The sequence below is a fragment of the Salmo salar genome, chromosome ssa15 (assembly GCF_905237065.1).
Source record: "Salmo salar chromosome ssa15, Ssal_v3.1, whole genome shotgun sequence".
In the NCBI taxonomy this organism is placed as follows: domain Eukaryota; kingdom Metazoa; phylum Chordata; class Actinopteri; order Salmoniformes; family Salmonidae; genus Salmo; species Salmo salar.
Window position 1 is genome coordinate 43,809,656 of NC_059456.1, and position 14,242 is coordinate 43,823,897.

At 45.7% G+C, this 14,242-nt stretch overlaps 2 protein-coding genes across 4 annotated transcripts; both read left to right on the forward strand.

Annotated features, from left to right (window-relative positions):
- On the forward strand, window positions 1–5,136 carry LOC106571494 (protein SOGA3). Its single transcript, XM_014144656.2, has 9 exons — window positions 1–84; window positions 583–1,385; window positions 2,104–2,328; window positions 2,534–2,692; window positions 2,770–2,838; window positions 2,963–3,232; window positions 3,427–3,801; window positions 3,989–4,609; window positions 4,855–5,136. The coding sequence occupies exons 2-9, from the start codon at window positions 1,239–1,241 to the stop codon at window positions 4,963–4,965; spliced, it is 1,977 nt and encodes a 658-aa protein (XP_014000131.1). The 5' UTR covers window positions 1–84; window positions 583–1,238; the 3' UTR covers window positions 4,966–5,136.
- Window positions 5,041–14,026, forward strand: LOC106571495 (uncharacterized protein KIAA0408). 3 transcript variants are annotated; one of them, XM_045695767.1, is made up of 6 exons: window positions 5,041–5,172; window positions 10,069–10,389; window positions 11,161–11,490; window positions 11,898–12,007; window positions 12,152–13,016; window positions 13,086–14,026. In XM_045695767.1, exons 2-6 carry the CDS (start codon window positions 10,246–10,248, stop codon window positions 13,341–13,343), a joined length of 1,707 nt encoding a protein of 568 aa, XP_045551723.1. In that variant the 5' UTR covers window positions 5,041–5,172; window positions 10,069–10,245; the 3' UTR covers window positions 13,344–14,026. The 3 variants fall into 3 exon arrangements, with proteins under 3 accessions (XP_045551723.1, XP_014000132.1, XP_014000133.1); XM_014144657.2 differs by lacking the exon at window positions 5,041–5,172 and adding an exon at window positions 5,272–6,929; XM_014144658.2 differs by lacking the exon at window positions 5,041–5,172 and adding an exon at window positions 5,274–6,929 and having other exon boundaries at window positions 11,925–12,007.
- The last annotated feature ends 216 nt before the right edge of the window (window positions 14,027–14,242 follow it).

Here is a 14,242-nt window from a genome sequence, read left to right on the forward strand (position 1 = left end):
AGCTAGTCGTGCCCCTGCAGTGCCTTTTGTGTCAGCATCTCTCTAGCCCTTTAGCACTGGGCTGAACCTGCACTTTCTCTCGCGGTAAGAAGCCTCATTCAAATAACACAGTGCGTTTGTTGACCATCTGTAGCCTAATATATTAACTCATGTTAGGCTATGTGCCATCTTTATTGAACAAAAGTTACAGAACAGTACAAAACTCGCTATATATAAACTATGCATGTATACATTTAATTGTATCACTTGTAGCCTATCACTAGGCTATACATACTGAATAGTAGCCTAGCCTTGTATAGCCTAAGTTAGATTCCCATTTACCAATAAACAGAAGCCTATTGGCTTCGGGTCTTTTCCAAAGTCAATATTATTTCAATGTCACTCTGCAGACGTCATGTCCCTTTTGCAGCAAAGGCAACGATATGTTGTGCATTTCAGCCAGAATTTCCATTTAAATGTTGGAATGTTGGAACTGGTTGACCATCATATTTAATTGCAACTTTTATCAACCGGATAGACCTAATATATCAAGACTTATATTATGTCTTTATTATTGCCACAACTAACAATCATACTTTGCAGTCACTTTGAGATGGGCGAGTGGAAAAGTCAAGGCTGGTGGATGACACGACTGCCGCAAGCGGCGCTGCGGATTTTCCAGCGGCAGCAGCAGACAATAGCACAGGGAGGAGGCAGCATCGGGCTCCCTCTCCGGACAGAATCCGGGAATGCGCCTCAAAAATCAGCCCCAAAATCCTCCGGCAGTTCCAAAAATATAGTTTCAAAAGGAGGATCGAGGAATAAGGTAGTAAACGATGGGCTTAGGACCGCTGTCGTGAGGGAGAAGGAGATCGAGAGATGCGACGTTGCAGCTGTTTACCCAGATGGTGCTGAAACGGATGCTGTCAATGCCAACAGGGTGGATGCTAGCAGAGAAGAAGATACAGAGGAGATATTTCACCAGATTCTCAAACCCGTAGTTCGTCGTTAGGTGTATCCCTGCCACAAAGGCCTGTCTTCCCAACATATTGGGTCATACCGGCTCCAGCACCGCGTGTTTGGTGAAAGGGATAACGAAGAAGCGGGGAGGGGAGTCGGTGAAAGCTTCAGCGGGCTACTGCAGGGACAGAAGCGGGGAATACGTGGGCTGCGGGCCTTAGTCTGTGGAGCAAGGGTTGCTTGCTGACTGAACTCTGCACTTCCACCTACATAAGAAACTGAAGAGAAGCATCAGCAAGATGCACACGGCTGACAGCGCGGAGGCCGGGCCGGAGGCCGCGCCGGAGCCGTCTACAGGGACCATAGAGGCGGAGTTCGTGACACAGCAAGACGAGGGCCTTGAGGACGAACTGGAGAGACTGGTGGATGAGAATGAAGATCTAAAGGTTTGGCATCACTGACATCCAATAATATTCAATCTATACAAACACATTGTTTTTGCAGATCCAGTAACTGAACTGGTAGGCCACTTTTTGTTTGATAAGATTGAATTCAGGCCTATTCCGCAAAGTTTGGCATTACTAACATATGCTCATGTATTCCAATGTAATCTTATATATATTAGCAGAAGTGAAAAGGTAGGCTTATTTCGTGTTTGATAATAACACTGCAACTGAGATAGTATTAATATTCCATGCATATTCCCCGAGGTTTATTATTAAGGATATACTGGAAAACTGTATGTTGATACAATGAAGCAAGCTTATTTTTTTAGCCCACTGGGTAGGCCAAGTGAACAGTTGTTATTCTTTCTGTAACATTTGCAAAGAACTGATGTAGAAATGTGCCTAGGTCCCTTGGTTTGTTATTGATGCTTGCGAAAGCTAAATGATTTAGGTAGCCCTATAGCTACAAGGCAAACCCCTCTTCCCTATTCAGAACAATGAATGGCACCATCCTGTGTTTAGCCTACTTCTATTCATTGATTGACATAATAATGAATAAGACCCTATTGATCGGTTCAGATTAGCTTGTCCCTATTCAATTACATCATCTTCAGAGGACCTAAACACTCCAACAATGCCAATAATGCTGAAGCGTGAGCCCACGCCCCCTGTTGGCTACCAGTGCCTGATTGGCTGATCACTCATATTGATGTTCCAGATGGAGATCGAGGAGATGAGGACAGAGATGGATGAGATGCGTGACACCTTCTACGAGGAGGACACGTGCCAGCTGCAGGAAATGAGGCGCGAGCTGGAGCGAGCCAATAAGAACTGCCGGATCCTCCAGTACCGGCTGAGGAAGGCTGAGAGGAAGAAGCTGCGCTATGCCCAGACAGGAGAAATCGACGAGGAACTACTGAGGAGCCTGGAGCAGGACCTGAAGGTAGGGAGGGAGTGTGTGTGTGTGTGTGTGTGTGTGTGTGTGTGTGTGTGTGTGTGTGTGTGTGTGTGTGTGTGTGTGTGTGTGTGTGTGTGTCGGTAGGCTTGATGTTGAAACAAATTTTATTACTTGCTTAATGCACTGTCCATTCACCTCCATAATTAATTCAATCAACTTAAATCAATGTCCCTGATTCTGTTTAATGCAGGTAGCGAAGGATGTGTCTGTGAGACTGCACCATGAGCTGGAGAATGTGGAGGAGAAACGCACAAAGACAGAGGACGAAAACGAGAAACTGAGGCAGAAACTCATCGAGGTGGAGGTGACCAAACAGGTCCTTCAGAATGAGCTGGACAAAGTCAAGGAGGTAAGAACACTCACCCACATTATACAATCTATACAGCACATATTTTGCTGTAATACTCGTTATTCAATTCCCAACAGTCTCAGAAGAGAAGAGGAAGCAAGGAGGTTCAAAAGTCAGACAAGAAGTCTGCCCAGACCCCAACAGAGGTGAGGGATCACCATGAAATGCTTTTATAAAACAATAAAAAGTGTTTTTTCCAAACACGAGCGAGAGTTGTGTCTCCTGTACATCAGAACTGCATTATCTTCCTTCCAATTCCCCTTCTCTCAGGATGACAACGATGATCTCAAGTGCCAGCTGGCCTTCATCAAGGAAGAGGCTGTGTTGTTGAGGAAGAAGACAGCTAAGATCGACAAGGAGAAGGACCGTCTGGAGGCGGAGCTACAGAAGTACCGCTCCTTCTACGGGGACCTGGACAGCCCCCACCCCAAGGGTGAGGCCTGGGGACCCCCCACCACCCGTGAGTCCGAGTTGAAGCTGCGTCTGCGCCTGGTGGAGGAGGAGGCTAACATCCTGGGGAGGAAGATCGTGGAGCTGGAGGTGAGAGATACAGGATGTGATGCAGTGTTTGATGTAGGTTATGACATGAAAGAGACCAGGAAATAAGTTTGCACATGGGAACACAACTGTTCCAAGCATTTCTGCCTGTTCTGTTCAGAAGGTGCCTACAGAGAGAGGAAGATAGTGATTCATAACATAACTGACCAATCCGTCTTCATGTCATGTGTTTCCAGGTGGAGAACCGGGGTCTGAGGGCGGAGCTGGACGACCTCAGGGGTGAAGGGGAGGTAGAAGGCGGGTCCGGTGGGGGGGCTGTTGGCGGGATGGGGGCGGGCCGGGGTCATGGGGAGGCTATGACAGAGCTGAGGCAGCAGCTGCAGCTGGTGGAGGACGAGGCAGAGCTCCTGAGGAGGAACCTGTCCGACGCTGAGGATCACAACAAGAGAGTGACGGGAGAACTCAACAAGCTCAGGTTTAAGGCCGGGACCCACGAGGGAGGGGCAAGGCATGGAGGAGGGGCGGCAGGAGGAGTATGTTCGGAGAAGGCAGAGGCACTGCAGGAGGAACTGAAGACGGCCCGGTTACAGATTAATGATCTCAGTGGGAAGGTGAGTCAGTCTTCCACATTTGTTTTTCTGGTTTATTTCTGTGACCTTTAACATATATTGAAAGTCAAAATTGCTGTACAGACAATATGGTAAACAAAAAGGTATCACTAGAATCAAAAATGAAAACAAAGATCAAACGTCATAAACATATCATGCCTCATTCAGCCAGTCCTATTCTCTCTCCCAGGTGATGCAGCTGCAGTATGAGAAGCGTGTTCTGCTCTCCAACATGCAGCGTTACGACCTGGCCTCCCACCTGGCCCTAAGGGGGGGCATCAGCCCTCGGGACAGTGATGCAGAGAGTGATGCAGGAGGGACCGGACCAAGCGGGCGCCGTGAAAGCGATGATGATGACTCCTCCTCTCGCCTCCTGCCCCCGCACCGCAAACGCGAGGGCCCAGTGGGCGGGGAGAGTGACTCGGACGAGGTGCGGAACCAAACCCGCTGCCTCACGCCTACCCGGGGTCTATATACCCCACCCCCTGAGACCGCCGCCCGCTTCCTGCCCCGCAACCTACGGGATCGCCAGCAGATGATTGACATTCGAGTGGAGGCGGAGCGTCTTGGCAGGACCATCGACCGGCTCATCGCCGACACGGCAACTATCATCGCAGAGGCACGGGTGTACGTTTCCAACAGCGACCTGTATGGGCGGGGTGAGGAGGAGGAGGAGGGCGGGAGGATCAGGGAGCATGAGCTGCTGTACAGGATCAATGCCCAGATGAAGGCCTTCAGGAAGGAGCTACAGGGCTTCATAGACAGACTGGAGGTGCCCAAACCTGAGGACAGGGAGGAGGAACCACTGTCGGTAAGTGTGTGTGTGTGTGTGTGTGTGTGTGTGTGTGTGTGTGTGTGCGCGTGTGTTTTTATGTGTGTTTCTTAATTAAAGAGATGTAGACTTGACCATGCCTGCTTGGCTGTATCAGCATAGTCTCTTCACTCGTCCGTCACCATTAAATATTCTGCTGACTTTATTCTCCTTCTTTCTCTGACCCTATTTTCCCTCTCGTTTCCCCTCCGTTGACACTCATGTTCTTTTCATCCTCTGCCCAGATGTTTCAGCCCATCATTTTACTCATCCTCATTCTAGTCTTATTCTCCTCCCACTCCTATGCCACCATCTTTAAACTTGTCTTTCTGTTTACCCTTTTCTTCGTCCTGTGATCCCGCCTCCCTCAATAGCATAGCCGCATCCTTTGTTTGTTTGTTTCTGTTATTTTTTTTAACATTTGTTGCCAAGGTCACCGAACGTACAGGAGCCTCCCTCTTCAAGCACAGGTCACAGTCACATAACAGGATATATGCTTAGGTTCAACACTGGAGACTACTTTTCCCACCACCCACCACTTCCTTCATCACCCCCAAGAAAAGGTGAGTTAGCATAACATCTGTTTTGCCCAATTCCAAAATCAAATCCTATAGCCATAGTCCCTACCTGCAAAGAAATGTTGTAGCCTATAGGTAGGCCACCATCATGTGGTAGTATATAAGAAATGTAGACCTACAATCTGATAGGAAAGGTGGAGTTTCCTCCTCATTGCTTACAAAAGTGTAAAAGATCAGATTTTAACCAAACATGTAAATAGTGGTGATTCAGAACCATGGCCAAAGACAATCAGAATTCCGATTCAGCACCTGTACAGCGTGGACAGCGACAATGCAAACGAAGAATGTTTGCCCTTAACTCGGCGTTTCCCAAACTCAGTCCTCGGGACTCCAAGAGGTGCACGATTTTTGTCCTAACACTACATAGCTGATTTTTGTCCTAACACTACATAGCTGATTTTTGTCCTAACACTACATAGCTGATTTTTGTCCTAACACTACATAGCTGATTTTTGTCCTAACACTACATAGCTGATTTTTGTCCTAACACTACATAGCTGATTCAAATGATAAAAGCTTGATTGATTGTTGATTATTTGAATCAGCTGTGAAGTGTTAGGGCAAAAAACAAAAAGTGCACCCGAGGACCGATTTTGTCAAACCCTGCCCTAACTATTTGATACGGGCTCTGCAGAAGTCTGGGCATTCATACTTCTTGCGCTTTAATGCGGAGCTATATGGAGTCCTCTGCATTGTTACAACATTTGAGAGGCGCATGGCATGGCTCTGGAGGCTTCGCAACTGCGTCACACCATCCATGCGACGCCTCTGACCACATTTTCAGATCAAGCATAACTTGGCTCATAGTCTGAGGATTCCCACATTCCTATCCACACCAAATATATTTTGGTTTTGAGCTATCAGATGCCTTTTGCAACACACTGTTTATGTCGACAAGTGCCCATCATGTCAGTGAACTATTTGGGTCTGAACCTAATGGGGGTCGCATGACGCGGGTGATGATACTGTGCAACCTTCATCAACAGCAATGGCAATGTCAAAATAAATAAACTGTAAAATAGTAGTGAAATTGGAGTAAAGTACCTGCCAACGCGCCAGATATCAAGTTTTTCGAAAAAAACGAATTAAAATAATGTTACCGCAGGTGTCACATATAGGCTACATTTTGGCAATCAAAATTGTAAACAAATAAGAGTAGTTTGGAGTCACAAAACGAAATCTGCCAAGCACCCCAAAGCGGAGTAGCAACAGGAGTGCCTATTGGCTCAGAGCTCGGCAGCTGAAATAGCTATGCAAACAGTTTCCCTCTCTACATTGCTTTTTAATTATAGATAGGATGCGAGTGACGACAGTCGTCCCATCGAGACCTCAAATGCTGGAATAAATTTGACATTAAGATACTTGATCTTGGCTCCAGTGATGCGACGTAAATACGAGGTGCACTATAAAGCCTGGGTCCCCCTCTGGAACATAAGTTGTTTACCCTGAAAAAAGGTACCTGCTCTGGACATAACCCTGCCCAGGCTTGACAAGAGAGGGCTCCTTTAAAATCCAATCCGCGGGACTTTACGTAATAGAACAGAGGCACAAAGCGAAGATTTCGCAACAAGGGGATTGACTCTCGAGCCGTGGAAGCGCAGCCGCCACCGGGCAAACAGAGGGTCTGAAGAGGTTCACCGTGAATACCTTGGCTAGACTGAAATCAGAATGAATTATCTGCCACTGCGATATATCCTCAGCGATTAACAATACAATCGTCAAGGAGAATATTTAACAGCCAGGTAAGGCCACATGAAGAAGTTCATATTTAAATGTATTTTATTTTATGGATATGGATATGGAGAGTTCCATTAAGTTTTGTTTTACGCATCTCTACAACTTGGGCTTCTAACAATAATTGGACATAATCATTGGACAAAGCACTTAATAAGGACAAGTAGTAAAATATAACATTGCAGATCCACTGTGGGCTTGATGTATTGGGTCACATTTGATGAACCTCTGCCTCCCCTTTGGTGCTTTTTCTTTTACGCACCACCAAATAGGTTACATTGGGTCATGAGGGAATATATTTATCATAGGCCTATTAATATTCAAAACACACGCCATGCGTATTTATTCTCTCTCTCGCTCTTTCTCTCTATCGCTCTCCAAGTTCTCGATGCATAGTTACAGGTTTGTATTATAAACATATCCGTACTCTTACATCACAAGATGACTGGTTGGTGTTCGGGTACTTTCGAGGTGGTAAAAGCACATAATATATAACATTCGGTGATAGCAAACCATCGGCCTTCTAAAATTACCTGATGTACTGTAATACATCAATAAAGCGGTAGGCCTACGGAAACCCGTTTAAGCCAAGCCAATACGCGCCACTATGCAGCATTATGGCCAATTTTCGAGAGGTGAGTTGGCCATGCAGCATGCAGCCGAGTGCGAAATGAACTTATCGTTTAGCGATGACACGGTGGGCACACATTTCCATTGTTCGCAACGTGTAACTGACAGGGGCGAAAATCTGATATCCACTTTGGAGGGGACAATTACATGAAATTTTCTCAAGAGCAATTCCTGAGGGGGACACCAAAAGTAGTGCTGTAACACATAGCCTACATTGTAATATGGTAAATGTATATTGAGGAACCAAAGAAATAAGGTGTTTGCCGTACTCCTAACTACCGGTACCCAAAACTACACAACTAATCACAACAGCAATACCATTGCCTTTAACAAATCTTAGTTCAGTCACCAGTTTAAGTTGAGAGTGGGGGTATCCATGGCATTTTCCAATTATGTTCCTATTTTACAAGTCAAAAAAATTGAGAACCTTTCATAATGTTACCAAACAAAGACTCAACAAACTTACCTGAGACTCCCTGTCTCTGCCAGTCTGTCTCTGCATATCTGTCCCCAACTCTGCTGTCTGTGTGCCATCTGTTGCCTGCTCTGCCTAATGACATCATTGTGAAACATTTCCATTAGAATTTCATTTCTTTCTTATGAACATTTTATCAACTAGTCTTTGAGATATTAGGCTACTAGGGTTCTTACTATGCGTTTTGGTGTATTGAAAAATACTCTGATGTCCGTCTTTTATTTTTCTGCCATTTTTCTACCTGGCTGGCTGGCTGGCTACACACACAGTGTGTAGGTTATTTACAGTAGGAGATGGGCTTCTATCATCTTCAATCATTCTATTTGGGCTTCGATCTAAAAGGTAGCTAGCAAATGTGAAACAGATTAAAATGACAAGAGTTGACAGCTGTATGAGTTCACCATTTACACAACATATGCTGCAACATTTTGTAATTTTAATAGTTTGTTTCATATTGGCTGGCTTCCAACAATAGCTGAATTTGCAAAGCTAGCGAGCACCAATTCAGTTTCAGTGGTGTTTGCTATAATCTTTGCTACCCGGGTTAAATAAAGGTGAAATAAAATAAATAAATAAAAGTTCCCTTGCGACAATTTAGCGCTTGCAACGAGACCATTAAATATATTTAAGACAATGGTAGAAGAGAGTGTAGTTCTGTTCAGTTTGGACTTCAGTTTATCACTAACCTTATCACAGGGACTTTGAAGCACTAACTTACATCATCTGCATGCTGATTCCATCTTTGACGACGCCACATAAATGGAATAGGTACTAGCTAGCTTAATAGTTAATATTTGCGCGCTAGCTCTGCATATTCAGCTAGTGTGTGTGTGCGCGATTGACTGGATGAACCTCACGGCAGTTACGTGCAAACTAAGGAACTGGCAGTGGATCAAATCATTGTGAGGCAAAGGGCGGGGTGGTCACAATCTTTTGAAACTTAAAAACGCGCTATTAAGTGTCTATAATCAGCACAATTGCTTTCATTGCGTATTATTAATATTATTTAAATTACATAGTTATGTTTCAGTGATATATTGGGGGGGACAAATCATATTTTTCCCAGGATGGGGGGGTCGTGTCCCCCCCGTCCCCCCCGGTATTTCCGCCCCTGGTAACTGAAGGCGTAGAAGAAATGCGTCCTGCGGGTAACCTGTACGTGTTGAATAGTTGGGGGGTTGTATTCGACATACACCCCACTTTTGAAAAATGGGGAATATGTCCTCATTAAAATGGGCCATGGCTGCAGATTGGAAGGTTTCCAAAGTTCCATTATAGAAAATTGGGACAGAGCGAAGGGTTGGAGCAGAGAGGATAGTGACCAACAGCCAAATAGTGAGGTTGTCACACTACACCAGGCCTTCCTTGGCATGTGTCACATAGGTATCTTAAATGACTATGAAATATGGCTGGGAATACAGAGGGCTTGCCCAAAATGCTTTGAATCTTTCCACGAAATCCACAAAATGTGTATTTATTCAGATTAGATTCAGATTGTGTAATAGTCATATGTACAGGGTTTCAGGTGTGATTGCAGGGTACAGTACAAATCTTAGGCTTCGAGCTCCAACATGCAGGACTAGTGAAATATAATAATTAAAATAGTAATAAAAACAATAAAAATAGCACTATATACATAATAACAACTGGAACTGTGGCAGTGATGAATAAATAAATGACCATTGGGGTGGAGGCAGAGTATAGACTGTTGAGGGAGTGAGGTGGAATGACCATAGGGGGAGCAGCAGCATTACCATTGAGTGAAATAAAAATAGAAAATTACATATTTACAACTGCAACAGTGATGAATGTCATTGGGGTGGGGGTACAGTAAAGTCTGTTGGGGGGGCAGGAGAAAGAATGTCCATGGGGGAGTAGCAGGTAAGGTAAGTGAGAGTTGAGGGGGGGGCGGGGGTAGCAGGGAGAATGTCCATGGCGAGTAGACCCTTTGAGTCCATTTGTTTACTGGTTGACTAATGTACTCTAGTTCTCCCATGTCTTATCGTCCACAATAATCATCTCCATCCTCTCTTCCTTTGCAGTGTTCCGCTAACATTTCCACACCTTGGTGACCCCTTCTAGACAGAAAGACAAAAAGCTAGGAAGTTGAAAAAGAAAGGAAGTTAGGAAGTTTAAACAGAAGAAGGAAGAAGAAGTTGTGGTGGAAGAAAAGAAAGTTGTGACAGGAAGTAAAAAGTTGCTGCAGGAAGCGGCCCAAAATGGCGGCCACAGAACTGCAGCGCGGTCTGGAGAAGGCTGGGCGGGGCTGGGGAACAGAGAAGGTGGAGCTTCTGGACAGCTTCGACTCAGAGATGCAGGAATGGGAGGACCAGCTGCAGGACATGCAGAGGAAGATAGAGGAGGTGAGTGGTCAACCATGGTCAGATGCGTTCCATCAAGGTCTAAAATAAAGTAAAACATCATCCAAATACATGGGATAGTCCAAACATGGTCCGACATGCTCAAGCACAGTTCTGACACAGTCAAACAAGATCCTAGGTAGAGTAACATTACCTGAAATGGGGTATCAGTAGTGTGAACATTTTCACTTTGAGATAGTGTCTTTCTCGTCTCGCAACCTTGGTCTTCCCTGAAGAGTGTTTAACTGGTTGTGTGTGTGTGTGTGTGTGTGTGTGTGTGTGTGTGTGTGTGTGTGTGTGTGTGTGTGTGTGGTATAATAATGTTGGAACCACACCCCTTCTTGAGACCCCATGTCCCCTCTGGAGTAATGATACAGACAGATATTAACAAGCTAATTAAACTGTGATGTGCTGACAGACAGTCAGAACACTGTGAAAGATGATATTGGTGAATGCATTAAAGCTTAAAATAGCGACGCAAGCACACGCTCCCTCCAACTGGCATCACAAATGTGTAGATTATAAAAATAGTTGGGTTGTGTAACTATTTTGGGATGGTTATATGGATTGCGTAAACAAGGTTGACATTGTCGTAGGTACAGACTTGTTTTGTGTACATATTGTCTTGTATCTTTATGTACGTTTAGGTTTTGGAACACGCCTAAGTTGTAAGTGTAAATAATTAGTCTAACTGGGGAATACAACTATTCCAACTTGTGTTCACGTTGTGAAAGTAGGTTTTTGACAACCATAATGTTTATGCTCCTATTTCAGCTTTACAATGAGGTGCAGGCTCGTAGAGGGGGAAATGATGTCACCATGGACAACAGCAAAAATGATAGGATGCACCATGGCAATGGCTTCTGTGACCTGCCTGGCAGCCATAGCAACAGAACCAAGGACCACCCCAGAGCTGTTGTTGTGCCAAATCACTGTAGCAATGGTTGTAGTCACGGCCCCAATGGTTACGGCGAACCCGTCAACCATCAGATTGGTGGCTATTATCCAAATTGCAACGGTGCGGTGGAACTTGAAGACTTGTTGCAGGATTATCTTGGACATGGTCACGGAAAGACCTGGAAGACCAACTCAGCTCTCAACAATGTGAGTAGCTACAGTAACTAAGGATTAAAGTTGATAGGCAGCCCCGTCCAAAAAACAATCTTTACCCTATGTCTCACCCCATTGGTGTTTGCAGATCCGAAAGAATCTGATGGGTGGAAGCAATATGGTAGAAACTCCACTTAGCTCATTGGAAGACTAGATGGGGCCACCACCATATTTATTATACCTATATTGTTCACTTCAAGTCTTCAAAACATTTGAGGGGCAGGGCCTAAGCAGGGTTGTTTTCAGTAATAAACATTTAAATAGATTACATGTAACTGGCACGTGTCAATACTCCGCTGGAAAAAGCATCAGCCATGCCAGTGTGGCTGTATAGCTGAATTTGATATACTGTATCTTTGCTAGTTGCACTATTCTACATCAATGATTATTTCTCCTCCCAGGTAACCCTTGTCCCACTTCTCTCTCAGCATCTGAAGGAGATCACTAGAGGGAGCCAGGATCAGTCTGTGCACCAGGATGCGATGAAGAGGAGGCCCGTTGAGAATGATAGGTAAGAAGGACATCCACAGACCTCACTGATACTGAGATGACAAGATCATTTTGAGAAGATCATTTAGAGAGTAAAATCCACCTATACGATTTAGTATTTGAGTTATTTTACTCATTGAGTTATTTGCTTGTTAATCTGTTTTAGGATTGCTCAGGTGCGGTTTGCGGACGAGGAGGCTGAGAACAGGAAGAACAGAGTGTCACACAGAAAGAGTTCCCCCTGCAGGGACCTTAACAAGCCCCCTCTTAGACAGAGAGAAGGCCCTCCCGTACCCCCGCGCTCCACCTCCCAGGTGGCCTCATCTGAGACTTCCCCAGCCCTCGACAGAAAGTCCCACCCCCCGGGGGTCCTTGTGGACAAGAAGTGTGGTAGCCCCTCGGTTCTCAGGAAGTTTGGGGCCATGCTCCAGAAGAACGAGGGGAAAACCCTCACCAACACCGGTGTGGTGACCAACCAGGTGCCTATCGAGAACAAGTGCCCCACCCCCGTCTGTCAGCGCAAAGAGCTGGGCGACAGCAGGGCGCCTGGGCGCTTGCCTGTCCAGAAATGCCAGGCGGATTCCATCATGCTTACAGTGGAGATGGACCCCAGCAAAGAACGAGGATCTGGTGGGGCAGTGAGAGACTATAGGAGAGAGAGCCAGCTTGGTGAGGGTAGAGGCACCTCAATGGGTAGCTATGCTCACCCTAAAGGACCCCAGGCAGGGCGTCAGAGGAGGACCGAGGCCAAAGCAAGGGCCCTCGGAGGGGCAGACAGAGAGACAGACATTGGTCTTGTCCAGGGCGAGAGGGCCAGGAGGCCTGCATACCAGCCTAGGGAGCCCATACTGGACTACAGGAACTTGAGTGGGTCCCATGTTGGAGCTCAGAGGATTCAGAGGGGAGGGCCAGTTGCAGGTCAGAATAAGGACGATGGACTCATTGAGCTTCTGGATATGCTGGACATCGAGCACGAGTACAACTCCAGCCCCCGAGCCACAAAGACTGCCTACAGAAAGGACACACAGAAGGTGAGATAGGCATAGCAAACACACAAACACACAGTCTTGATCTAACCCACTCTTATCGTCTCTCTCCAGGTGAGCCCAGCCGAGTTGTCCCCAGCAACCCCGTCACTGAACTTCTCTCGTCCTGCCCGCCCAGCCAATCAACGCCCTCCATCCAGGTGGGCTAGCTGTGCTCCCACTGCCTTGATCTCTGCCCCCTCCGGTCCAATGTCCCGCGCCCCAAGCCCCTTGGCACACACCCCTAGCCCCATAGCAAGAACCCCAAGCCCCGCCCTAAAGCAGCAATCTTTCTGCTCCTATTTGCTCCACACCGAGACTGTCATCATGTGAGAGACATGTTCCCCGACCCCCTTTTAACCCCGCCTCCCCTCCCCCAAATCAACCCCACAGGACTCGGATGATATAGTCTGCCCTCTCTGGAAATACTAAAGACTGTTCTTTCTATCCGTCTTGAAAAAAAGTGCTTGAAGAGATTTTCTATGAGATTACTTAGAATGACTTACACATATAAGAAACAAAATGGTTGACTCCTATTCAGTCTCCAGTGTTAGTGTGGCCTTCCTTTCTCCTGTGCCAAACTTCTTTACTTTTTGTTTTTTTCACTCTCTTTTACTTCCCTTTCTTATATTCTTTCGTTTTCTCTTTCTTTTTTATTGATGATTTTTGGATTGCTGTGTATAATGCGATACAGCATGGCCCCCTTACTTGCGTGTCCCTGTATGTAGTGTGTGTGTGTGTGTGTGTGTGTGTGTGTGTGTGTGTGTGTGTGTGTGTGTCAATCCTAATGAGTGCCATGTTGGCTTGTTTTTAAAAGCGAGTTGGCCGTGTCCTGTCACCACAGCAGCAACATGCTAACTGTCTATAGTGTGTTTTACTGTGTCATATTATCACAATAACGAATTTGAAAATGTTCACGTAACCATAGTAAGACATACAGTTATGACTATGTAATGCTTCTGCTGTCCTTTTTTCTCTCTTGATAATAAATAAACACGACAGTGCTTTAACAAACAGAGTTCGTCTATCTGTAGAAGTCTTGTTTGATGACTTATTTAATTGGTTGGGGGTGACGGGGTGTAGCTACTTTCATGTACCGACACTACAGAGATTCACTACCATGTTTACCCCATACTGAAAAAGTAATATATCGGAATATGGTTCAATAAAATAGAAAAATATTTAAGTACAGTACCAGTCAAAGTGTGGACACATCTACTCATTCCAGGGTT

Excerpts from the sequence above, each read along its gene's own strand:
- LOC106571494 (XM_014144656.2), top strand. The coding sequence starts at position 1,239 with ATGCACACGGCTGACAGCGCGGAGGCCGGGCCGGAGGCCGCGCCGGAG. Across the intron at positions 2,839-2,962 it reads CTGCCCAGACCCCAACAGAG|GATGACAACGATGATCTCAA; the intron begins GTGAGGGATCAC and ends CCCTTCTCTCAG. Across the intron at positions 4,610-4,854 it reads GGGAGGAGGAACCACTGTCG|ATGTTTCAGCCCATCATTTT; the intron begins GTAAGTGTGTGT and ends TCCTCTGCCCAG.
- LOC106571495 (XM_045695767.1), top strand. The coding sequence starts at position 10,246 with ATGGCGGCCACAGAACTGCAGCGCGGTCTGGAGAAGGCTGGGCGGGGC. Across the intron at positions 10,390-11,160 it reads TGCAGAGGAAGATAGAGGAG|CTTTACAATGAGGTGCAGGC; the intron begins GTGAGTGGTCAA and ends CTCCTATTTCAG. Across the intron at positions 13,017-13,085 it reads ACAGAAAGGACACACAGAAG|GTGAGCCCAGCCGAGTTGTC; the intron begins GTGAGATAGGCA and ends GTCTCTCTCCAG.